The following is a 27040-nucleotide window of genomic DNA, read 5'->3' on the forward strand; positions in this document are numbered from 1 at the left end:
TTTTTCCTTTTAATTTTATTTTGGATATAGGTCATGACTGTTCAATACGTTTATGGAATCTAGAAAGTAAGACGTGTATCCAAGAATTCACAGCTCATCGAAAAAAGTTTGAAGAATCAATTCATGATGTAGCTTTCCACCCATCCAAATGCTATATAGCCAGTGCTGGAGCTGACGCACTGGCTAAAGTCTTTGTATGACGCAATGCATCATCTTCACCTTCTAGCTGTTTGTAAGTAATCAACTGCACAAAAGAGATACAGAAGATGAGGGCAAGCATCATCTCATCCTGCCCTTTTGTTCTGCTGAAGGAGCACAGAGAACATTTGTTGAAGTATAGTTTTGCAATTCATACACTGTTTTCTAAAACTAAGGTTTGTTCAGGTTGCTGCAAGCTCAGCTGAATCTGTGAGCCTGAGGTCTGTTTCAAATTTCCCCCCAGTAGGCGCCTTTATTTCTGAGGTTGTTCTAATTCGCTAGGCAGGCCTGAGCGAATACAAGTTTAGCTTGCCCCTGTTGAGTAAGTAGGATATGCTACAATGGATAATTTAAAAGCTTGATAGCTGGGACTGAATAGAAGAAAACGGGAAACTTAGACCAAGTTCTCCCCTGAGAAATCTTGTTAAACACATTAAGTAGTCAAAATAGTAATCTTTATCGTATCTGCCATATTAACCCCTTTGTATATAATGACCAGGCAGTGTTAAACTGAGTTTTTAATTTGGCTCTCCTTTCAGCTGTTCACATAAAGCACCTGGCAAAGCATTTTACCTGTTAGGGGGAGAAAAATGCAATAATATGTTAAATATATTATTATTCAGAAATGCTAAACAAATAGTTTGCAAGCAGATTTCTATATTGTATTACAGTTTTGAAAATAGATTTGGTATCATTCTAAAGTTTAGCTATCAAGCACTCACCATTGTGAAGAATAGTTGATCGATTCTGCTTTTACTAACAGATTTAACTTACTCGGGTTTGAAATTCTGTTTATTTTTAAGGGTCAACAGGGCATATCTCTTTAATAATTTCTATTTTAAAATTCACTTTATTCATGTGACATTTATATTACCAGAGTGATTATTTCATACAATGAAATCCTACTTTTCAGTGACTGAAAAGATAGAATTTATTTGCTAATAATCGTTTATCAACACCCACCTAATCATGCTTCAGATGGTCTGTGCTCTTTCTTCTTTGTCACGTTCAAGTTATCTGACATCTACCAAGAACAGTTCATAATTATTAAGAGTCCAAAGAGTATGGTTAACTTCACGCAGCTGCTTTTGCAGAAGTACTAATAAAAACAAATATTTTGTACCCTAGAAGTCCTCTATTAATCTCTGTAAGAATCTCCTGGAAACCTGGATGAAAGAGTTTAATGCCAAATATTGGCTAAAAAGTTCTGTCTTTCTCTCTCCCTATTCCTCCCCCATTGTTTAATTGAGATATACATGTTTTAATGGGTAGTGTATCAGTATTGTTTCTGGGGGAATCCACACCTTAAAAGGCCAGGCTTTCCCAGCCCAACTTACCTGTGACCCACCTACATGTGGTCAGCTTTTGGGATTCTGAGGACCCCACTATCTAGACCTAGCCCCTGTCATACAGACCTTATTTCTATAGCGGTTATGTCTCTCTTACTCTTCTTTGTCCCAAATGACAGAGACCAATCTAGAAATTGGAAATAAATTATTAACGTCCAACTTGCCACCAAAAAATATATAAATAGGCTCTTAGATTTTAAAAATATTAAATCTATAAATATTTTAACCAATTAAAACAATTTCTACATATTCCATTCCCCACATTTTCCATTGTCATAACAATGATGCTTCTCATGATATGTACATCTACTCCTTGAAAAAGTATTCTGATGGTGATGTGGCTAATGATTGACAATATTTCTGTAAAATTTATCTTGTTTGCCTCTAGAATTCTGCATTATACAGGCAAATTTTCTTTAAAGCTAAAGACCTGTGCTAAATTTGCCCGATTTTCATACAGATATGCTGTAGTAACACAGCTACCTTTTCATTTCATCTTCATGCTTTGGTTAACAAGCAGGCTCAAGAGACTCCTTTGTGTAATTAAATGAATTGACCTAAACATGAGCTATCAGGTGAATACTTAATATTTCCATGCAGATGCAGAATTACATATTGTGTTCAGTAAATTTCTTTTGGTTCTTCACAGTGAAGAAAGAATGTTTCTAACCTAACATTTGTAGAAGGATACTGGAAAATTCCTTCCAGGAAGGAAGGAAGGAAGATGCCATTACTTAGTGTATTTATGATAGATGACCACAAAGCTATTGTTTTACCAGTTATTGTTTTAATTACCTTGTAAGATCTTCAGTACCTGCTTTATTAATGTCGCTGAAATTCTAAAAACCAAGACATTCTTCCCCTGTTCATTTTATGCTTCATGGTTGAAATTTTTCTGTCAGTGAGTGGAAAATAACCATGAGATACATAGACTGTAGTGCAAATGGAACTGTTGAAATTTCCTTAGAAAGCCAGTGCTGTGGCACTGGAGACTACAGAGAGAGTCTTCTCTACCAGCACCGCATGATCTCAGCCTAGAAATGAGCCAAAGCTGTCTTCCAACCAGAGTAGCATATACATGTGTCTGACTTTTCCCCTAGCCTGTTGAACATTCAATGAAAATTCACAGAATGAACAAATTCAATGTTTAAACAGCCATTGAAATGCTTTCATAGAGCTTCATTTGTAAATATTTTGTTTGAAATGTATTGGAATAGTATGAAAATTAGCAGGAGGTTTGGATCCCTGCCTTATTTTCATATGCTATGGATACATCTCTGGGAGCTTGCAGCACCCTTCTCAAAAGTCAACTGTCATATGGAGCTCATTTGCTACTCAAACCATAGACAGATTCTTTAACAAAAGTGATATAATGACCTTCAGTATTTTTCTATTGAACAAGTTTAACAACTTTTGCCATTAAACAAATAGTTATGCAAAGTATTTCGCTTTTATAATGATTTTAGTTATGACTAAAAGGGGGGAAATTGAGCTGCATCACTGATGATGAACTTTGTGAGAAATTTTTTTTTTAATCTGACTTTCATTCCTTCAGTATTCTTGCTATAAATTTCTTTTGGAGATAATGATGAAGATTTATTTGAAAATGTCTAAAATGTATGTATATTTTATAAATATATATTATATATATTGTAAGAATATATATAATATATAAACTATATATATATATATATATATATATAAACCATAGGTGCATTTTACTGTTTTGTATTTTCATTTTTGGAGGTAGTATACACAGCAGATAATGATGAGTATGATGAGTGTTGTGCTGTTTGCTTTTGCAGTATAATATATAGTTCTAAATGTTTAAATTACTGTATATACAATATTCATTATAGGCTAGCATGCTTGTTTTAAAGACTGTCGTTCTAGTGTATTAAAATCTGAATGTAAGAAAACCTGGCTATTCAAATGTGAATTGAAAAATATTTTATTCTCAGTACTGAACTATTTCCATTGAACATTCAGGCTTTTTAACAAAAACAAATATCATCAAGAAGGCAATAGCTAGAAAATGAGAGGTGCCTTTAAAAAAAAAAATGCAGCCTTACAGTGAGGGTGAAGATTGAGTTTGGGGAGGGGGTGGGAGGGGGGGCACAGAGAGAGAGAGAGAGTTAGTGTGTGTGTGTGCGCATGCATGCATGCGTGTGTGTGTGTGTGTATTTACCAATCTGTGAAGGTCCTGATTTGTGACCATCAATGTCTTTTTAATGTATCTGCTCAACTTCTAGGACTTCAGGGGACATTTCATGCGCTTTGTGCTCTTCTGAGCACCATATATACTTTCCAAGAATTTTGAATGTGAATTCCTAGAAATTTCGGTAGAGAAAACAATAGGTATTCTTTAATTATAGTCAAGTTCAGGTAGAAGGAGAAATTATTTGTTCACCATAATTATGGGATCTCATTAGTGTTGGCTAAGTAAATGTAATTTTTTAAAGGCTCACTTTTTAATACTTCATATATTTCCCTCTTACAAAACAGCATGTCATGAAGTTCTTATGTGGTAAAGATTCAACTAGTAAATATTTTTAGGTTAAATACCTGAACTAGTTAAAATTCCACCTAAGAATAGTCTTAAAATACTTAAATGGCATCTCTCATATCTACCTCTTTGTCATTGCTGCCATTTTAACTGAAGCAAATCTTTATGACATCTGAAATGATGGTTGGATGCAATTAAAAAAAATCTATGTTGGTGCTTTTCTCAGGCTTTGTCATTTAAGTTATATTGTATTAAGATGTCACAAATCAGATTGAAAGGCTTAGAATTAATTTTGTTTTTCTTTGAAAGAATTGCTTAAAATTAACCATCAATGTTTTTAGTGAGTGGAGATAATGAATCTTTGGTTGGTGTATGTCTGTGTGATGTTTTCAACCAATAGCCAAATAATTATTGAACTTACATGAAAAAGAGTTCTAAGTATAATTTTATTCAGGTTACTTTATTCTTTGAAAGTGACTACAAGACTATTAAGTACATAATCATTCATTTTATTTACTCAGAAATTGCTTCTCCATTACTGTTAACTTGTTTAGTAATTTATATAATTGCAGTACTTTAAGTGTTGGACACTGGGATTCAGGTTGTACAAAGTAGTAGCTGACAAAAAATATGTATATTTTTGTGAAATGTATCAAACCCTAAAGTTCATTTTAGAGAAAGGCCCAGAAAACGTATCTGTGTTTAAAAACAAAGGACAGGTCATTCGTCAATAATTTGAATCGTTTTTACTTTTGCCACTACAAATTTTTAATTGGCAATATCCATCATCCAACTGGATCTTCATGTCAGTGTAAGGGATGCCAGGTTGACAAAGTATTTAACAGATCCTTTCAGTTTTTGTTTTGTTTTGTTTTTTTAATTCTTAAAAAAACCAAATGTTAGGCCAAACAGATCCCTAGATCCCACTCATTGATTCTGGCAGTATTCCTAAAGTGGTGCTTAGGGGGTCAGAATTTTCTGGATCTTTGCTAATCCAAGCTTTAGATTTAATTTAACCAGGACCACATGCTTGTCATCTCTCTGATGCAAATTTTCAAAATCATTTTAATTTAGATTCTAATGTCTGCCTGGGTTTTTAACAGGCTGTGAACCAGTGAGTGCCTTGTTAATGCAGAATGATTTTTTCCCCCCTGGGTGGGTGTTAGTTAGCTCCTCTCTGAAAATGTCTCAGAGAATGGTATTTTAATTGACTTGTAGAGAGCTGCTAAATTTGTTATTATCAACAATCAGAAAGTCTTTGGTCTACTACACATCTCCCTCCCTGCTATCTCTTCATTGTTTGGCTGAAGTTTGCCTCTTGTGAGAAAACAATACAACTCCCCTTCTCCGCACACTTTTTTTCCAGCCCAGATTAATAGGTATCCCCTACCCTCATCCCAACTTTATAATCTAATACCTGTTTTTAGGAGGAACCACTTCTTTTTAATATTGAAATCTGCTGGTTACTTTATGTTTTCTCAAGTTCAGTTGACTAGAGCTGACCACAGGGTGTCATCAATTCAGATTCCTAAATAACCCTTTCTCTCCACACCCAGTGCTCCAGCTGGTGAGCCCTGGGCCAGATTGTTTGATCTTCAGGTATTTTAAATTTTAGTTACATCAATTAATGTAAATTAATCCAAATGCTAATTTTTGTGGTGCAAGAAGTTTCTTATGTAAATTCAGGGTATGGATAAGCTAATTAAGATATCCTTCTTTGGTGGCTCTAAGTGTATTATTTGTTTTTAAATAAAGTGTACAAATATAGATAACGTGCTATAGGTGTCTCATGAATTGGAATATTTGTCAGATTTGGGATCTAGCTGTGGCTTTACAGTGAATCAGTTAAATTAACATAGTCTGATTTGGGGCTTTTGGGGGAGGAGTTTTAGAGGGGTGCAGAGAAATAAAAGGATATTAGACAAAGTATATGTGAGTCCAAAATTAATGAACCAGTCTTAATTACTGATTGTGAGGAAGGAGGAGAAGTTTATAGAGAATTTGGGCCTCTGAAAAGCCAAATTAAAATACCTTCTAGGATTGGGTCAGTGATACTTTCAGAGACACATATGTTTAATGAATAGGTTTTATGTTTTTCAGATGTTCAGCTTAAATGGCTTTTAAAATTTATACACATATATAAATACAATGTTTTTATTTTTTCTTTGGCTACTTAACAGACACACACAAACCTTCCACACTCCCTGCCCCTTCAAATCAACATTATTTTTCAAGGCCTTTGGCCTGCCCAGAACTCACAGTCTCTTTGTTCCAATCTGGATCCACAATACAATATGAAATTTAAAAGGCATCTCTTCTGGTATCCTTGAAACTATCCACCATTGTTTGGTGTTCTGTATGCTGGTATACTAATGAGTATTGTATCCTTTGGTATGTACACACATTTTCAGTAGTGTTGGAAACACCTCTTCTATCTTTTTAATGAGAACTGAGACATGATTAGCTTGAGTAATTTTGGAGTAATCTATCTCAGGAGGTCATTAAGACTCCAAAAATTATTCATGAACCCCCTGGGGTCAGCCTAAGATTGCCAGGTAGTATTCTGACCTCTGGTTTCCCAAGATAACTGATGTTTTGCAGGGTCCCAGCATTGTCCTGGCACATAAAATATTCCCAGAACACCTGGGGAGTCAAGCATACCTTTTAACCTAAACATTATAATCATGGAGCATCCCTCTGCCTGTTACTTCTCAGGATGACCAAAACACTCCAGTTCTCTAAGGAAGCACTGACATACGGCTCTGCAACTCTGAAAATTAGAGTCCGTTTTCTGAAACACAAATTTTAACTCAGTAAGTTTTGTATACCAAACAATTCAAAATCCACCAAACATAAAATGACTCACTTCTATCACTCAAACCCTACAAAACCTAACCCATTCCTTATTCCTAATTGATATTTCACTAAAGGTAATGGTGATTTCAGTTAGATTGGAAGTCATTATTTGGGTGAGCAAAGTCTGCAATAACCTACTGATAGGAAGGAGCTGTTTCATAGAAAAGTATCTTGTCCTTGGTAATTTAGCCATTCACCTTACATGAAGACTGGTCCAGATGCCAGCTCCACATTGACTTTTTCTGTGTACCTCTAGATAATTAACCCAGTGATGTGAAGGAGAGCCCACAGTAAAACATCTGTTAAACAGCACTTGGAGTACTGTAGTGTTATTAATTCATGTGCTGTAATTTCTTGACCGTCATAAGATCTAGTGTATGTACCAGGTTCCCAATTCATTGCCTCAAACAAGATTTTTAAAAATTCTAATAACATCATCAAATTAAGGGTAATGGTAGGGAACCCCATCATCCACAATTAAGTATGCCCAAACTGAAAACTTTAAGAAAAAAAGCACATGGAAAGCAACATCTTAGATTAATCGTGAGTTGTAGAAATAAACAGCTTGTGGTTTGTATATGTGCTGAAATGTTAAAGTATAGTGGCATCCAACTACTTCCCTTTGGAAATGGGACCAAGACAGTAATTTTTCATGCATAAACAAAATTAACTTAGAGCAAAAGTAATTTTATCAGAAACAGTATATTTTGGGTGCTGGATAACTTGGGTGGGAGTGTGGGGAAAGAAGTACCTTACCAAAAAGGAGAAGCAACTGGCCCTGTGACCTGAGCCACACTGTCTTCCATTTCAACTTCAGTGGGCTGGCAAGATAACCACTTCTGACCTCAAAGAATGAATGGTTCCAATTCTGGCTTGTCATTGTTATCTAAATTAAACATTTTTAGGAAATATATCAAAAGTATCCTAGAGCCCCCTGGCAAAGTGTAAGAGGGAATAGTTTTCATTATATTTTAAGAAGCTGTGAAAACATAAGCCCAAGTATTTTGTGTCATCTGCATATGTCAGGATGAAGACCAGGCATGTAAGAAATATCCTAAAGTAGCCAAGTGATAATCTCATGAAAAAATATGAGAATCGTTTTTACAGAGTGAGTTCTCTTTGGAATGGTTTTGACTATGCTTTTAAAAACATTTTTTAAATCTACTTACATCTTTTTCTATAGCCCACGTATTTCAGAATATCCTCTTGATAGAATAATATCACTCAGTATGATTTTTAGAAAAAGAAAAACTCAGTGGTCTCATATCTTTTGACAGTTGTTTGTGAATAATACACTCCCCTACAACCTTTCCAGTACTCAACTGCTGTGTAAGAATGCTTTCTTATGTGGTAAATGTCTCAGTATTTTGCTGCCTGGTATTTGTTCAGTTTCCTTGTCTATATCAGGGTCAGAATGAATCAGGCTTTCTCCCAACTCTGAAACATTCAGACTTTCTTTTTGGTCAGCCTTTTAACAAGCAAGACAAATAAACTCCTTTTGTCAGAATCGATTTGATTAAAAAAAAAAAAAAAAAGACTATGCTCCTTACTTCTCATTGCTGTAGAATACTTAGGAATACACATCTACTAATTACAATGAAAAAATAAGAGAATCTTTAGAAACATCATTGCTTTCTGGAGGTAGAAATTTTGAACTTGAAGGTTGTAGTTCCAGGCAATTTTGTGCCCCTGAGGTGTCCAATTGATAATATAGCTTGCCTCTGCTAATACACAAAAGTTTTATTTCCTGTGATTTTCAGAAATTATTTTTGGAATACAAAAATTAATAAGGAATACGTGATGTTTATCTCCTGCATTTCAAAATCTTCTGGATTTTTTTTGAGGCATGAGGAGCAGGTAGTGAGATTTTTTTTCCGAATATCTTGATTCTCTCCCTTAACCCAGATTTTGCATATTATGCATTGCTCCTTTGTCACCTACAAAAATAAAGGTTAATGATTATTTGTTTGCTTCTGTCTATATAAGCTCCCTAAGGCACAGACCATGTTGGTTTTTCTTATGTTCGTCTTAGCACTGTGCCTGGTGCCTTGCCATATAAAAGGTACCCTGTAAATACTTGTTGGCTGCATAATCAGAGAACCCATTTCAAAATCTAAATTATCCAAATCATCAAAGACCAAAAAAAAAAAAAAAAAATCTCTGACAGTTGATGCTCAAATGCATTTGGTTCTGTGGAGCTTATCCTGAGATCGAGGTCTGCACCTTGACTGGGGAGGAATTTGGACTTTACCTCACAGGTGGCAACAAAATGCCTGAGTAGCAACCTCTTTATACTGCACAGTTCCAGTCCTGCCTGCATGAAAACTGAACAGAGCATGTTGGGGACAGGGAGGTGTCCCTAAACCATGTTGATGACCTCCCATCTATCCCCGCACCCCCATATCTCCTCTGCTCATCCCCTATTCCCCACTAGCCTTTGATCAGTTGAAAGGGAGCTTTTCTAGCCTGGAACCTGAGCCTGCCTTGATTATCCTGGGCTCAGAACAGGTCCACTTCCACACTCTTTCCTTGCAACCTACAGATGGCCCTACTGACTGCTTTTGTCCAGGAGAAAAAGGAACGAACCTCCCAGTGGAATCTTGTCAGGAAAGGCATCCCTCTGGGGAGCTTTCTTTGGAGAGGAAAACTCTGGGACAAAGTTCCTCAGGATGCTCTCAGGCTGGTTTTTGTCTTGAAGATTTTATAGTAATTATACCAATGTTTATTAACTCTCTTAGGAACATCTCTGTCTTTGGTTTTCTGACAGCACTCCAGCAGGGCCCAGGGCTTTAGCTGAACAGTGCAATTGTTTTAGGAATAAAATAGTCAACAAGTTAGAGACCAACTATTTATATTTAATATTCAAATGAATTTAAATCATTAAAAGAATCATCAGGAAATTACGAAATACTCAATGAATAATCTCAACATTAAACATATGCCATATAAGAACTATCTGTCATTAAAATTACTAAAAACATGATTCCTTTAAGATCAGTTCAACACGGAAGAAAAAGCAGGAATTTGGCCTGGACATAGGACATTTATTGTCTGTTAGATTTTAGACAAGCCAACTCTTCTAAATTGGCTTCTCATCTATGAAATGGGGATAATAGATCTGCCTAATTAGGTTGATTTGAGATAATGGATGTAAAACACCTAATAAAATAAGCATCCAGCAAATAACTATTGTTCGCTCTCTGAATACAGACTTCTGGTCATGTAGTTCTGTCGCACTCCTGATAGCTTCTAGAACATCAGGGTTTTAGGAGAAATAGGTTAAAATGAACATCAAGAGTAGCAGAAGACTACTTTCCTTAGTATTTGAGTGCCAGCTATATGCCAGACAGTTCTAGTTGCTGGCAGTCAGCAGTAAACAAAAACTTCACCTGATGCAGCACATTCCAGGTGGGGGAACAAGTGAAATATATGGAATATTAGTGATAAGTGCAGAGGAAAAAAAAAAATAGAGCACAGAAGGGGGATGATTTGATGTTTTTCAGGTTAAGAAAGTGACACAAATGAATTTAAACGCAAAAAATTAACAATAAATGCATAATGGCAAAACTAATCATACCCCTTCATTCAAGGGGTACCATCATACCCCTTCATTCCTACCTCCCTGATATATATCTTTCTAATTATTCATACAAATGTGTATACCCAATTATTACATATGGGGTTTTATTCTACATATTACACTGCACTTGCTTTTTCTAATATGTGTATCATGAGCACCTTACAAATGTATAAAGGTCTCTCAAATTTCTCAGTACACACATACAGTCTAACATTAATGAGAAGATATTTTGGTGGGCAGTTTGCTTTAAATAAATGGGATCATGTACGTTCTCTGCATCTCACGTTTCTCATTTAACAATATATGATGAGAATTTCTCTATCATAGCTCTTATTTCCTTTTTATTATTACAATAAACATTCCTGTGTGTATGTTTGTCACCATGATGGTTTTACATCTGTGGAATAGATTCCCTGGAGTAGGATTGCTGAATTGACGAATATGTATATTTAAATTTTTAAATAAATATTGACAGATTGTTTCCAAAAGTGGCCGGAACAGTTTGTATTTCCATCAGTAAATGTATAAAAACACTTTTCTCTTAATACTCATGGCAATAACTATTTTAACATTAAAAAATACATAGAAAAAAGAAAAAAATCCTGGTGGATGTAGTGATTTTTCCGTGTTATTTTAATTTCCATTTTCTTGACTACTATAAATGTAGACATCTTTTCAAATGTTTTGGTCATCTGGATTGCACTCATAACTGAATTATCTATTCAAAGTTCTGTAGGTTAGAACTCCAAGGAAACTCAGCTGGGCTCTCTGTTCAAGGCCCAACAAGGCTAAAATGAAAGTGTCTTCCAGGGTGGGTACTTAACTAAAGCTCTGAGGAGGAATTCACTTCCAGCCTCATTAAAGTCAGAGGATGGAGGTCCCTGTCTCCTAGCTGACTATCAAATCTGATCTTTAGAGTTTGCTCCGTGGTCCTTGCACGTGGTCCCTTCCATCTTCAAAGCTTGCCAGGGTGCATCAAATTCTTTTTATACTTTGACTCTACTTCTACCAGCCAGAGAAAACTCTGCTTTTAAAGGGCTCTTGTCACTAGTTTAAGCACACCCATTTATGTTAAGGTCAACTGATTAGTAGCTTTAATTACATCTGCTACGTCCCTCTGCCCTGCAATGTAGCATCACCCATGGAAGTAACATGAGGGGCAGAGTTCATGGGGGCCATCTTAGAATTCTGCCTACCACAAATATTCATAGTTTTACCTTTATATACATTTTTAAATTTTTAATCTTATTTTTGGTCCATATGTTTCTACCGTTTGTCTTTTTAGTTAACTAGTTTGTAAAGGCATTTTGTATATTGTACAATATATATGTTCAGATTTTCTTCTCTTGGATGCAAACATTTTTTTCCAACTCTTGTAAGTTGTCTATTGACCACATTCATAAGTGCTTTTTCCAAATAAATCTTTGCTATTTGAATTTCACTTGAGTGAATTGCATATTTGCATTTAAAATGTTTATTTTGTCATTCATTTTCATTAAAATTTTGCCCGTGTTTCCACTGTGTTTTTTAAAATTTGCAGGTGCTCTGTTTATACTACACGTAAACCCTTTTTCTTACTATTTGCCAGTGTTTTTCTCCAAAACTATATTATTTTTGTTGACCATGTTTATAATACCTTTTCTCATTTAAAACTTTATGTTAGGGCTGGGCAGGGTGGCTCACACCTGTAATTTCAGCACTTTGGGAGGCTGAGGCAGGAGTATCACTTGAGCCCAGGAGTTTGAGACTGGCCTGGGCAACATAGTGAGACCTCGTCTCTACATAGAATTTTTAAAATACTAGCTGAGCTTGGTGGCACACGCCCATAATCCCAGTTACCCTGCGGAGGCTGAGGTAGGAGAATCGCTTGAGCCCAGCAGGTGGAGTCAAGATCACTCCACTGCACTCCAGCCTGGGCGACAGTGAGACCATGTCCCAAAAAACCAAAAAAACCTGAAAAACTTTTTACTAGTGGGTCTTCAAGTATACTTAATATATAAAATATAGGCATTTGTGACTATAAACTTTTGGAAGTATTCTGTATTGATTAAGAAGGTTTCCATTCCTGGGTGGCATGTATAGGCCACTAGAATGGCTTCTACATTTTTTGTTTTTTGGTTTTGGTTTTCTACATTTATGTCTTTACTCCATTTGTATTTGTGTGTGTGTGTAGAATGCAAACAGTCCAACTAAATTTTCTTCCAAGTGGGTTGCCAGTGTAGCACTCTATTAAAATAAACTACCTTTCCCAATGAATTGAAACACCAGCATTGTCATATATTAAATTTATATATTTAATGAGGTTTATTTCTCAATATGCCATGCTGTTTCACTTAAAATTCTCCTTTCATATGACAATATCATATGGATTCAGTTATTGGTGGCCTTATAATATGGTCAGGAGAGCTTTTCCCCTTCCCAAGCCCTTGCCCACTGTTCTTTTTACTGCCTTTGTTGGCTATCCTCAGCATTTGAAGTTTGTGATAATTTAATCCAATTGAATCCAATTAGGAGTTAAAATTACATTAAATTTACATATTAATTTGGGGAAGTTTGACCCACGATACTGTCTTCCCATCTAAGAACATCATACCATTTTCTGTTTGGATCTTATTTATATCTTTAGTAAGATTTGAGAGTTTAAGTTATTTGCCTTTAAAAATTTTAAATATGTTCTTATTTTGGTCACTATTGTGACCATTTTCATTTATAAGAGCTTCTTACAAATAAAGAGAGGGGCCAGGTGCATGGCTCATGCCTGTAATCCCAGCACTTTGGGAGGCTGAGGTGGGAGGATTGCTTGAGCCCAGGAGTTCCAGACCAGCCTGGGCAAAATAGCAAAACCCCGTCTCTTAAAAAATAATAATAATAATAAAATACATTTTAAAATAGAGAAAATCTGTTTTTGTATGCTTATATACAACAAACATTGTGTATGCTTACTAAATCTCATGAATTCTAGCAGTTTTTCACTAGAGTCTCGAGATTTTTAGAAATACAATTGGGACATTCACAAAAATAATTCGATCTTGTCTTTTTCAATGTTTGACAGATTCTTTTCTGAAATTTTTGTTGTCTAGAAACTCCAATATGGTGTTGAGTCGTAGTGGTAAAAGTAGGCCTCCCTGTTATTAACTTTGGTGGAAATGGTTTTGGTATTTGGTTATTTAGAGTATTTTACTTGTTATTTGGTAATCTCTATTTTATTTAAATAGGTTCTTTCCTGTTTTGCCAGGAGATCTTATTTTAAGAATGGCTGCTGAATTTCATCAAATGCCTTCCTAGCATCTCTTGATGTGATCATAAGTTAATCTTCTTTAAGCTTTTGACTAACTGGATTGTGTGTATGAAGTTGACATTAAAACATGCTTGCCTCCTTGAAATAAAGCCTATTTGGTCATAATATGTTGTTTTCATATAAGTCCTTGTTTCAGTTGCCAATCTTTTATTTGGAGCTTTAGCATGCATATTCATAGATTAGTCTTACCATTTTATTTAAGGGTCTCTACTTTCAACTCTTCTTTATTCCTTCATTTTAAGGGTGTTTCCTATAAACTGCCTATTTCTAGGTCTTCCAGGAAAGAAACTGGCTGGTAGTTTCTTTCAGTGGATGTATTGGGTGTTCACTGATTTTGTTTTATTATGTTCATTATTTTACTTCATTGTTTCTTTTCGTTTTTGCTGGATTGATCAAGTCATTATTCACTTCCTGTCTTTCTCATGTTAATGTGGGATTTCTACTGTGCGTTTCTCTTTCAAAATTATCTTCATTCATAATCAGATATCTTCCTGCTACTCTATGAAAAAACAGAATCACTCTAATCTTCACTAACCCCCTACCAACCTGAAAAAAAAAAATGTGATTTTTAGAATACCTTCACTTCCTGTGCCTCTCCAAAATAAGTGATGCTTAAAGATGCTGTTACTTTCCCTTTCCCCATTCTTTGTCTGTGTCTTTGGTTTTGCTGTTATAATTTAATTTCTATACTTTTAGACTACTTATATTTCCATTTCAGGTTCTTATATCAATAATGTTAGTATTTTCCTCACATATTTCCATGGTCTGTCATTATTTTGATAGAGAACCAGTCATATCAGTGTTTCTTAAGCATTTTGGCATTTTAAGTGGGACAATTCTTTGTTATGTAGAACTACCTCTCATGCATTTCGTGTCACGTAGAACTGCCTCCCTTCCCCTCCCATCCCCTCACCTTGCCAGATGAGGACACAGCAAGAAGGGAGCTATCTGTAAGCCAGAAAGAGAGCCTCACCAGAACTCAACCATGGTGGCGCCTTGATCTTGGACTTCTAGCCTTCAGACTGAGAAATAAAATTTGTTTATTTAAGTCACCCAGTCTATCATATTTTGTTATGGAAGCCCAAGCTGACTGTATACAGATGACAAAGGACATCTTCCCAGAGGCCTTCCAGCAGACTTCCCACATACCTCATTGGCCAGAACATTGGCCTCCTTTACATTTCAGGGATGTTGAGAAAAAGTATCTCACTTTTCTGCCTCTATAGGAAATAACAAATACCAGCCAACAAATTCTGTCTGCCACAACTCTCTTTAGTCCTTCATTTCTATTTTGCAATTTCCCTGTTAAAATAATTAACTGGGAGCCGTTAGGCTGAGACACCTCCAGCACCTTGGGTTCTTAGGTAAGCACAATGTAAACAGTAAAATGAAACTTAACCAATCAGAAACCGCCAACTAACCTCTAATTAGGGACTGTCCACTTTAACCAAACAGTTATTTTCTTCATCTTGCTTCCTTGAATACTGTATTAGTCATGATTCTTTTAGAGGGACAGAACTAGTAAGATATATATATGCGTGTGTGTATATATATGTGTGTATATATATTTTGTGTATATATATTATATATATATTTTATATATATATATGGGAATTTATTAAGTATTAACTCACATGCTCACAAGGTCTCACAATAGGCCATCTGCCAGCTCAGGAGCAAGGAAAGCCAGTCCAAGTTCCAAAACTTGGAGTCCGCTATTTGAGGGCAGGAAGCATTCAGCATGGTTGAAAGATGTAGGCTGAGAGGCTAGGCCCATTTTGTCACTTCACGTTTTTCTGCCTGCTTTATATTCGCTGGTGGCTGATTAGATGGTGCCCACCTGATTAAGGGTGGGTCTGCCTTCCCCTGCCCACTGACTCAAATGTTAATCTCCTTTGGCAACACCCTCTCAGACACACTCAGGATCAATATTGCATCCTTAATCCAATCAAGTAGACACTCAATATTAACCATCACAAACACCTTATACCTTTTTACCTCCTCAGTGGAGTGCTGAACTACTTGCAATCTGGTGCTGCCTGATTTTTGAATTGCTGAATGCTCAAATAAACTCATTAAAATTTTGACGCACCTAAGTTTATCTTTCAATATCTCCCCCACCTTGATTATAAAAAGTAATAAATGTAGTTTGTAGACCAAGTCCTAATATCCTGACTGTTGAAAACAGTGCTTCACCTACAGAATGGAAGAAAAATTTTGCAATCTGTCCATCTGACGAAGGTCTAGTATCTAGAATCTACAATGAACTTAAACAAATTTACAAGAAAAAAACAACCCCATCAAAAAGTGGGCAAAGGATATGAACAGACACTTCTCAAAAGAAGACATTTATGCAGCCAACAAACATAAAAAAAGATCATCACTGGTCATTAGAGAAAAGCAAATCAAAACCACAATGAGATACCATCTTGCTCCAGTCAGAATGGCGATTATTAAAAAGGAAACAATAGATGCTGGAAAGGATATGGAGAAATAGGAACGCTTTACACTGTTGGTGGGAGTGTAAACTGGTTCAATCATTGTGGAAGACAGTGTGGCAATTCCTCAAGGATCTAGAACCAGAAAGAAATACAGTTTGACCCAGCAATCCCGTTACTGGATATATACCCAAAGTATTATAAGTCATTCTACTATAAAGACACATGCACACATAGGTTTATTGCAGCACTATTTACAATAGCAAGGACTTGGAACCAACCCAAATGCCCATCAATGATAGATTAAAGAAAAAGTAGCACATATACACCATGGAATATTATGCAGCCATAAAAAAGAATGAGCTCATGTCCTTTGCATGGACATGGATGAAGCTGGAAGCCATCATTCTCAGCAAACTAACATGGGACAGAAAACCAAACACTGCATGTTCTCACTTATAAGTGGGAGTTGAACAATGAGAACACATGGACACAGGAAGGGGTACAACACATGCTGGGGCCTGTTGGGGTTGGGGGAAGGGGAAGGATAGCATTAGGACAAATACCTAATTCATGCAGGGCTTAAAACCTAGATGACAGGTTGATGGGTGCGGCAAACCACCAAGGCTCATGTATACCTATACCTATGTAACAAACCTGCACATTGTGCATGTGTATCTTGGAACTTAAAGTGAAATTTAAAAAAAAATATGGTGTATATATATACCATGGAACACTACTCGCCATAAAAAGGAATGAAACAACGGCATTGCCAGGAGGCTGGATGGAATTAGAGATCATTTTCTAAGTGAAGTAACTCATTTCACTTAGAATGGAAAACCAAACGTCGTACGTTCTCGCTCATAAGTGGGAGCTAAGCTATGAGGACACAAAGGCATAAGAATGATACAATGGACTTTTGGGGACTTTGGCGACTCAGCAGAAAGGGTGGGAGGGGGGTGAGGGATAAAAGACTACACATTGGGTACAGCGTATACTGCTCTGGTGATGGGTGAACCAAAATCTCAGAAATCACCACTAAAGAACTTGTTCATGTAACCAAACACCACCTGTTCCCCAAAAATCTATTGAAATAAAAAAAATTTAAGGAAAAAATAATAATAAAATAAAAAACAGTGGCTCAAGTCACCTTCCAAATGCGACATCTGCTTCCTTCATGGTATATCACAATCATTCTAATCTTGTCAATTTTCGGCTTGGAATTCACTCACTACTATTTAAAGAATGATCAAACATCAAGCTCTGGTTAATAGACTTCCTGTTATGCAAATTCTGAAGAACTCTACCTTCCTACTTATAGCCCTGAGTAGTCCCTAAGGTTGTGTTTAAATTTTACTTCAGATGATTCTTCCTGTAATCTTTCTCCTCCAAGTGGATTATCTTTCACACCTTAGAAGAGGATGGGTCACCTTCCTGAAGATGTTGAAAATACTTAAGAAATGTCATGGCCGTGCGCAGCGGCTCACGCATGTAATCCCAGCACTTTGGGAGGCCAAGGCGGGCGGATCACCTGAGGTCAGGAGCTCGAGACCAGCCTGACCAACATGGCAAAACCCCGTCTCTACTAAAAATACAAAAATTAGCTGGGCTTTGTGCCATATGCCTGTAATCCAGCTATATGGGAGGCTGAGGGAGGAGAATCGCTTGAACACAGGAGGCAGAGGTTGCCGTGAGCCGAGATCACACCATTGCACTCCAGCCTGGGCAACAAGAGCAAAACTCCATCTCAAAAAAAAAAAAAAAAAGTCATAAAAATAAGCTTCTTTGGGCTAACCAATATAAAAACTCCCACATCTTATATGAAAAGTGGAATTATTTGCTCTTAAAGACCAAATTCTGTTTCTGAGCAATATGGAGTAGCAAGGACTAGAATGATCTTCCTCTCTTAAACAATTTTTCATAAAAGAGAGAAAACAGAACAATAGAAGCAGGTTTCAGGCATTGAAAAACAGGTAGCACAAGACAATAGCCCCTGTGAGAGAGGAAACTAATTTCCCAGTCTACTGCTCAGAGAGAGTGTTCATGACTCAGTGCGGGAGGGGACAACCCAGGCAGACTATAGAGGTTTCTGTGAGTTGAGAATACAGAGTTGGGAGTTTGCAAAGGCCAAAATAACTAGTGTTTGCAGGGAAGAATACAACAAGAGAGTTCTGGAGATCTGAACTGGACTCTCCCCTGTCTTCAACTGAGTACTGATAAGTACAGGATGTGAGGAACCTATCAGAGGCTGGGGAAAGAGTTACCCAAGAGGTGCAGGAAGAACAGTCTCCTTATGTTGCATAGGGCTGAGAATAGTTAATGTTTCCACCAGCTGCAGAGGAAAATCTCATATAACATGAGGCATAATGGTTAAAAATTTCCCAAATATCACAAAAACGATAAATTTACAGATCCAAGATATTCAGTGAACCCCAAACGAAAGAAAAAATTACATAAAAACACATCATAATAATCAAATTGCTTGAAGCTAGTGAATAAGAGAAAAATTTAAAAACAAAGGAAAAGAAACATGTACAGAAGAAAAAAGATACAAATCATGTCAGGCTTCTCCTCAGAAGCAATGCAAACCAGAAGACAGTGGAGGCACATCTTTAAAGTACTGAATAGAAAAAACAAAACTATCAACTTAAAATTCTATACCCAGTAAAAATATCCTGTGGAAACAAAGGCAAAATAAAGAGCTTTTCAGAAATACAAGAACTGAAAATATTCATCACTATAGATATTTTAAAGGAAGTCCTTCAGGCAGAAGAAAAGTTATACCAGATAGAAATCTGGATCTCCATAAAGAGATGAAGAGCTGTGGGAATGGTAAATATTTGGATAAATAAAAATTAAATTTTCTTACTCTTAAAATCACTTTAAAGGATAATTGACTCTTTAAGGCAAAACTAATAAAAATGTATAGAAGTTTACAAAATGTAGAAATAAAATATATGACAACAACATAAAGGCTGGACAGAGGAGAAATGGGAAGTATACTGTTGTGAAGATCTTATACTACACGTAGACTATAACAAGTTATAGATGTTACTTCTTTTTTTTTTTTTTTCTTTGAGATGGAGTCTCTCTCTGTTGCCCAGGATGGAGTGCAGTGGCGCCATCTTGGCTCACTGCAAGCTCCGCCTCCGGGTTCACACCATTCTCCCGCCTCAGCGTCCCTAGTACCTGGGACTGCAGGTCCTCGCCATCACACCTGGCTAATTTTTTTTTTTGTATTATTAGTAGAGACGGGGTTTCACTGTGTTAGCCAGGATGGTCTCAATTTCCTGACCTCATGATCCACCCACCTTGGCCTCCCAAAGTGCTGGGATTACAGGCGTGAGTCACTGCGCCCAGCCACAAGTTATAGATGTATATGCTTAAACATAAGTAACCATGTTATTATTTTTATTATTTTTTTAATTTTTTTTGAGATGAAGTCTCACTCTGTTGTCCAGACTAGAGTGCAGTAGCACAATCTAGGGTCACTGCAAACTCTGCCTCCCAGGTTCAAGTGATTCTCATGCCTCAGCCTCCCAAGTGGCTGGACTTACAGGCGCATGCCAACATGCCCAGCTAATTTTTGTATTTTTAGTAGAGATGGGGTTTCACCATGTTGGCAAGGCTAGTCTCGAACTCCTGACCTTGTGATCCACCCACTTTGGCCTCCCAAAGTGGTGGGATTACAGGTATGAGCCACTGCTCCTGGCCACCTATACTTTTTTAAAGTGGTTGCTTATTGGCTGGGCTGCTAAAAATACACAAATTAGCCAGGCATGGTGGTGCACACCTGTAATCCTAGCTACTCAGGAGGCTGAGGCAGGATAATCGCTTGAACCTGGGAGTTGGAGGTTCCAGTGAGTTGAGATTGCACCACTGCACTACAGCCTGGGCGACAGGGCAAGACTCTGTCTCAAAAAATAAAAAATAAAATAAAGCTTCAGTGGCTGTATTAATATCACACAAAATAAATTTTAGAGAAAAGAATACTACCAAGGATAAAAATATTTATTTCAAAATAGAGGTCAATTCATCAAGAGAACATAACAATCCCAAAATTTTATGTGTCTAATAACAGAGACTTCAAATTCATGTAGCAAAAACTGACAGAATTGAAGAGAGAAATAAACTCACAATTACAGCTGGCGACTTCAACATCCCTCTCTCAATAATTTATAGAATAAGTAGACAGGAAATCAGTCAGGATGTAGAAAACTTGAATCAACACTACCAACCGACTTGACCTAATTGATATATATAGACTACTCCATGCAACAACAGCAGAATACACATTTCTCCCCAGTGCCAAGAACAATTACTGCAATAGATCATATTTTAGTCTATAAAAAAGCCTTAATAATTTAAAAACCATTTAAATTATAAAAGGTATGTTCTCTGACCACAGTGAAACTAAATTAGAAGTCAATAAAAGAAAGTTATCTGGAAAATGCCCAAATATTTAAAGCTAACCTACTTCTAAACAAACTAAGGGTCAAATAAAAATCAAAAGAGAAATTTAAAAGTCTTTTGAACTGAACAAAAACGAAAGCACAACATGCCGAAATTTGCAAGATGCAGCTAAAGCAATGCTTAAGAGAAATTTCTAACTCTAAACTCCCGTATGACTCTAAATTCTAAACTTCTCTCAATTCAATGACCTCAGTTTCCACCTTAAGAAGTTATAAAAAGAAAGGTAAAAATAAAATAAACACAAAGTAAACAGGACAAAGAGAATGATAAAGAACAGAAGTCACTAAATTATAAAATAGGAAAACAAAAGAACAAATCAATGAAAATATAAGCTGGTTTTTTTTGAGAAGATAAATAAAATTTATAGACGTATAGCCAGACCTATCAGGAGCAAAATCAGAAAATACACAAATCAATAAATCAGGAATGAGAAAGGGAACATCATTACATATTTTAGAGACATTAAAAAGGTTATAGAAAATCTTATAAACAACTTAATGCCAATAAATTCAACTTAGATGAAATGGACACATCCTTAAAAGACAAAGCTCACTAAAGAAGAAATAGATAATCTGAATAGCCCTATAGCTATTAAAGAAATAGAACTGTTTGTTTAAAACCTTCCTGTGAAGAAAACTCCAGACCCAGATAGTTCATTGAGGAATTCTACCAAAGAATGACTAGTACTAATTCTATACAAACTCCTCTTTAAAATTGAAGGGGGAACATTCCCCAACTTATTCTATGCGGCCCACCTTTATTACCATCTTACCAAAACAAGAAAAAGTCATTGCAAGACAACCATAGGTCAATATCCCTCATGAACGTAGATATAAAAATGTTTAACAAAATTTAGCAAATCAAATCAAACAATATATAAAAAGGATAATACAGCATGACTAAGTGGCGTTTATCCTTGTAAGGGTGTTTCAACATTTGAAAATCAATGTTATTCACCACATCAACAGACTGCAGTAGAAAAACTGCATGCTTATCTTAACAGATACAGAAGAGGATAGTATAATCTAGACACAGAGTATGAGTATTTTCATGAATATATGTGGTTCAGATAAAAGTGAGAGTGAATGTCCCATACTCAGGCTGCTAGGTGCTAGGAATGTGGAGAAATACAAATTATTGTCAGCTTGACCTCAGTCACCACCTCCCATTTCTGTAATGGGACTTATCAGTAAGTTATTCCTGGTATTTGTTATAGGCCCTCTCCTTTCTGATACATCAGATTGTGTAGCAGTCACTTGTCTGATTTTTAAGAAGGCTTTCTACTGCTTAGAGACACGCTCTTGAAGTCTGTTCTGCAGGCTCTCCAGACGAGCTCCTGTCAGAATAGGTCAAGCAGTGGACTTATAATGCCGCATTTCACCCAGGAAAAATTTTAAAAGAAGTCTGGTTAATGAGAAATGCCTAATTCCTACAAGCTGATGGTGTTGTTTCCAAAAACAAGTAACATCTAATGTGGTTCTTCAGTGAGAAAAGAGTACAAGATTTCTTGCCTCTTCCAAGAAAGTTACTCTAATCAAGTCATTTGAGAAGTTTCTATAAATACTGTTTTGAAAGTTCTAAAACAGTATTTCTTTAATTAATTCTGTATTGCTGACTTCACATTTTAGACATCCTTCTTTCATTTTCACTCTGTTATTCTGAATTTATAAATTTGAGCTGTCTTCTTAACTTCACCTGATTTTGTTCCATGACTTTTAGCTCATTAGTGTCAGATGTTTTCTTCTATGAGGAGCAAACCTTAAAAAATTGGTGTTATTTTTCTTCAAAATGTCAGTGTACGATTTTGTTGTATTTACTTAAATAATTTTTCAGAGACAGACTTGGTTTGGAACCTGACATTTAACAGATGTGTTTCTGAATCCAAGATAAACTTTAAAAAAACAAAAACAAACAAAAACAGAGGTGTGGCCCTGGGACAAGTTATTTAACTTCTCTAAGTCTCAGCTTTATCCTTTATGAAATCATGCCTGGAATTCTGCTATTAATTATATATTTAAAACAAAAAAATCAGTATATCAAAGAGATATCTGCACTCCTATGTTTATTGCAGCACTATGTACGATGGCCAAGATATGGAATCAAACTAAGTGTCCATCAACAAATGAATGGATAAAGAAAATGTGGTACATATATGCAATGGAGTACTATTCAGCCATAGAAAAGAATGAAATCTTGTCATTTGCAGCAACGTGGATGAGCTTGAAGGACAGTATAGTAAATGAAATAAGCCAGGCACCGAAAGGTAAATACTGCATGTTCTCATTCATATGTGGAAGCTAAAAAAAGTTAATCTCAAAAAAGCAGAGCATAGAATAGCGGTCACTAGAGGAAAAGAAGGAGCAGGGGCAATAGGGAACAGCCAGAGATTGGCTACTGGATACAAAAGTATGCTAGATATAGGGGTTTTTGTTTGTTTGTTTTCGTTTTTTTGAGACAGAGTCTCGCTACGTCGCCCAGGCTGGAGTGCAGTGGCGCAATCTCGGCTCACTGCAAGCTCCGCCTCCCGGGTTCACGCCATTCTCCTGCCTCAGCCTCCCGAGTCGCTGGGACTACAGGCACCCACCACCACGCCAGGCTAATGTTTTTTGTATTTTTAGTAGAGATGGGGTTTCACCGTGTTAGCTAGGATGGTCTCGATCTCCTGACCTCGTGATCCACCCGCCTTGGCCTCCCAAAGTGCTGGGATTACGGACATGAACCACTCCCAGCCAGCTATAGGTTTATTATAATTAACGATAGTTTATTACATATTTTCAAATAGCTAGAAGGGTGGATTTTGAATGTTCTCAACATAAAGAAATGATAAACATTTGAGAAGAAGATTTGATCATTATGCATTATACACACGTACTGAAACATCACACTATACCTCATAAATGTGTATAATTATTATGTGTCAATTAAAAAAATAATAAAATGGTGCCAGAAGTGTCACTGTGGGAGTTAATTGGGATAACAGATGCAAAGGCAGCCAAGATGGTGCCAGGCACAGAAAACCTCCTTAGGAAGAAACCCACTCAATTCCCTTTCTCCCATCCCAACCCTCTGCAAACCTCGGGCAGTTTTTAACAGTGTCCAGCCTGATGCGAGAAACTTTACTCTGAAGAATTCTCGACTTGGTAACCAAATGCAACACATTACAAAGACCTCTTGGTTTAGAACCATACATAACCTGAATGTTTCCAGGTGACTTATTTAGAAACCTCCTTAGAAAAGAATCAAACTAAAGGAAACCTAATTTTCTCCATTCCTAATTTTTTCCAGTAAATAAAGAGATCTGTTCAAGAGAATTTATAGGCAATGCCACATTCAGGAAGAAAAGCAAAGAAAGCTCCTTTTTAATTCTCCAAATGTGCTTCTTTAAGATGCTGTTTGCTCCTTTAACCTTAAAGATGAGTAAATCAGCCCGGGCCTGGTGGCTCACACCTGTAATTCCAGCACTTTGGGAGGCTAAGGCAGGCGGATCACGAGGTCAGGAGATCAAGACCATTCTGGCTATCACAGTGAACCCTCGTCTCAATTAAAAAATACAAAATATTAGCCAGGTGTGGTGGCGCGCACCTGTAGTCCCAGCTACTCAGGAGGCTGAGGCAGGAGAATCGCTTGAACCCGGGAGGCGGAGGTTGAAGTGAGCCAAGATCATGCCCCTGCATTCCAGCCTGCGTGGCAGAGTGAGACGCTGTCTCAAAAAAAAAAAAAAAAAAAAAAAATGAGTAAATCAGCCAAGTATGGTGGCTCATGCCTGTAATCCCAGCACTTTGGGAGGCTGAGGTGGGAGGATCACTTGAGCCCAGTAGTTCAAGACCAGCTTAGGCAACAAAGTGAGACCATGTCTCTACGAAAAAGTTAAAAAAAAAAAAAAGCTTGGCATGATGGCACATGACTGTTGTCCCACCCAGCCACTTGCTAGGCTGAGGTGGGAGGATCACCTGAGCCCAGGAGGTCAGGGCTGCAGTGAGCCATGATTGTGCCATTGCACTCCAGCTGGGGCAACAGAGCGAGACCCTGTCTCAAAAAAAAAAAAAAAAAGTTGGGTAAATGCCAACTATGAGAATGGACCCTGCGCTATTAGTCTCCCATGACAGACATGGATAATTGATTTTAGCATCTCTTTCTTTAAGAGAACCTTAAAGATTCAGAATCTTTCTTCTGTTTTTTTTTTTTTTTTTTGAGACAGAGTCTCGCTCTGTCGCCCAGGCTGGAGTGCAGTGGTGCAATCTCGGCTCACTGCAAGCTCCGACTCCCGGGTTCCCGCCATTCTCCTGCCTCAGCCTCTCAGAGTAGCTGGGACTACAGGCGCCCGCCACCACGCCCGGCTAATTTTGTGTGTGTGTGTGTTTTTAGTAGAGACGGGGTTTCACCGTGGTCTCGATCTCCTGACCTCGTGATCCGCCCGCCTCGGCCTCCCAAAGTGCTGGGATTACAAGCGTGAGCCACCACGCCCAGCCAGAATCTTTCTTCTTATGGTTCTTCAGGCAATCATGACATCTCGACCCGCCAAGGCAAAACCTGCATATTATCCCAGCCCATGGGCTTTTAGGGAACGATCCCGAGTGTGGTGAAGGCAGTGTAATTGCAAACATTCATGGATCTGAAGGAAGAATTCTTCATCCTGCTCTTTGCTTCTTAGTGAGAAACAGTTCCCCAGTCACTGGCAGATGATCTGCAGCTGGGATAGGATTCAGCATTGTGATGGATGTGCAGGGGGAGGGGTGTTCAGAAGCCTCCTGGGAGACAATGTGGTATGGAGGGCATCTTCCTAGGGCATCTCGGGAAACAGCTGCTGTCAAGCAGCCCCTAATAAATAGTGATTACTGCTGCAGTGGGCTTGCCACGCTGCCACAGGTTTGGCAGGTAAAGACACGATAGACCCAAATGGATTCAGACAGTGTATCACTTATGTAGTCAGCAAAAGCAAGATCAGCATGATGCTAGCTCCCTCGTCCCACAGGACAGCACTAAAACAAGGAGCCAGGTGATGGACGTCATGTGTGGTGGGGTACCAATTCTAGAGGGCAATGAATGATTTTTTTTTTTTTTTTTTTGAGACAGGGTCTTGCTCTGTGACTCAGGCTGGAGTGCAGTGGCGTGATCAATTAACACATTGTAAAGCCTGCAGCTGGGGTGGGCGCGGTGGCTCACGCCTGTAATCCTAGCACTTGGGGAGGCCGAGGTGGGCCGACTGCCTGAGCTCAGGAGTTCAAGACCAATCTGGGCAACACAGTGAAACCACGTCTCTACTAAAATACAAAAAATTAGCCGGGCATGGCGGCATGTGCCTGTACTCCCAGCTGCTCAGGAGGCTGAGGCAGGAGAATTGCTGAAATCCGGGAGGCAGAGGTTGCAGTGAGCCGAGATCGCGCCACTGCACTCTAGCCTGGGCAACAGAGCAAGACTCAGTCTCAAAAAAAAAAAAAAAAAAAAAAAAAAAAGCCTGCTGCTGTACTCTAAAGAGGAGCGAGGTGTAAAGTCCTGGCCTTCACTGAAACCAGGAAAGCTAAAAAGAAAGTGCTTTGGAGAAACCTCCTACAAGATAGAGAGAAAGATGGATGACAGTGGCCTTGGGACAGCTCCCCACAAACTACATGTCTCGCCATGTTCCTGGGATGATATCACAGTATTCCAACAAGACTCAGGTCACACTGCAGTGGAGCCTGGTCCACGTGGCCTACGTGGAGGCATGCAAGGTTGCCAGGGTACCAGGCCACAGCCATTTCCCTAGAGCTGCCACCTGACTGTGCTCTGTGGAAGGAACTGGACATGGGAAAGCTTTTTACCGTGGAGTCTGGATTGGATGGTGCCTGATAGTCCTGCACTGGCTTGCACCCAAGGAAACTCTCCTGAGATAGAACTACAGTTTGGTCAAGAAAAATTTCTCAGATCAACTTGTTTTTAAAATGCTTAGTTTTTTTTTTTTTTTTTTTTTTTTTTTTTTTTTTTTGAGACAGAGTCTCGCTCTGTCCCCCAGACTGGAGTGCAATGGCGCGATCTCGGCTCACTGCAAGCTCCGCCCCCTGGGTTCACGCCATTCTCCTGCCTCAGCCTCCCGAGTAGCTGGGACTACAGGCGCCCGCCACAACGCCCGGCTAAGTTTTTGTATATTTTAGTAGAGACGAGGTTTCACCGTGTTAGCCAGGATGGTCTCGATCTCCTGACCTCGTGATCCACCCGCCTCGGCCTCCCAAAGTGCTGGGATTACAGGCTTGAGCCACCGTGCCTGGCCAAAGTGCTTAGTTTTTAAAAATATTCAGAGTCCCTTGAAATTCAAAGCAATTCATTAATGAAATGACTTTAAAAAAATTAAAAGTGAGGTTTCCACAT

At 37.8% G+C, this 27040-nt stretch overlaps 1 protein-coding gene across 2 annotated transcripts in view; it reads left to right on the forward strand.

Annotated features, from left to right (window-relative positions):
* The window catches only part of STRN (striatin), a 127372-nt gene extending 117188 nt beyond the window's left edge, over positions 1-10184 (forward strand). Inside the window, exon 19 of one of the 2 annotated variants that reach the window (XM_030800705.1) lies at positions 31-10184. In XM_030800705.1, the coding sequence (XP_030656565.1) occupies positions 31-200 (170 nt within the window). In that variant the 3' untranslated portion in view covers positions 201-10184. The remainder of the gene's footprint in view (positions 1-30) is intronic. The other variant, XM_030800706.1, reaches the window with a different exon arrangement.
* Positions 10185-27040: the final 16856 nt, after the last annotated feature.

Source organism: Nomascus leucogenys, chromosome 19 (assembly GCF_006542625.1).
Source record: "Nomascus leucogenys isolate Asia chromosome 19, Asia_NLE_v1, whole genome shotgun sequence".
Classification (NCBI taxonomy): domain Eukaryota; kingdom Metazoa; phylum Chordata; class Mammalia; order Primates; family Hylobatidae; genus Nomascus; species Nomascus leucogenys.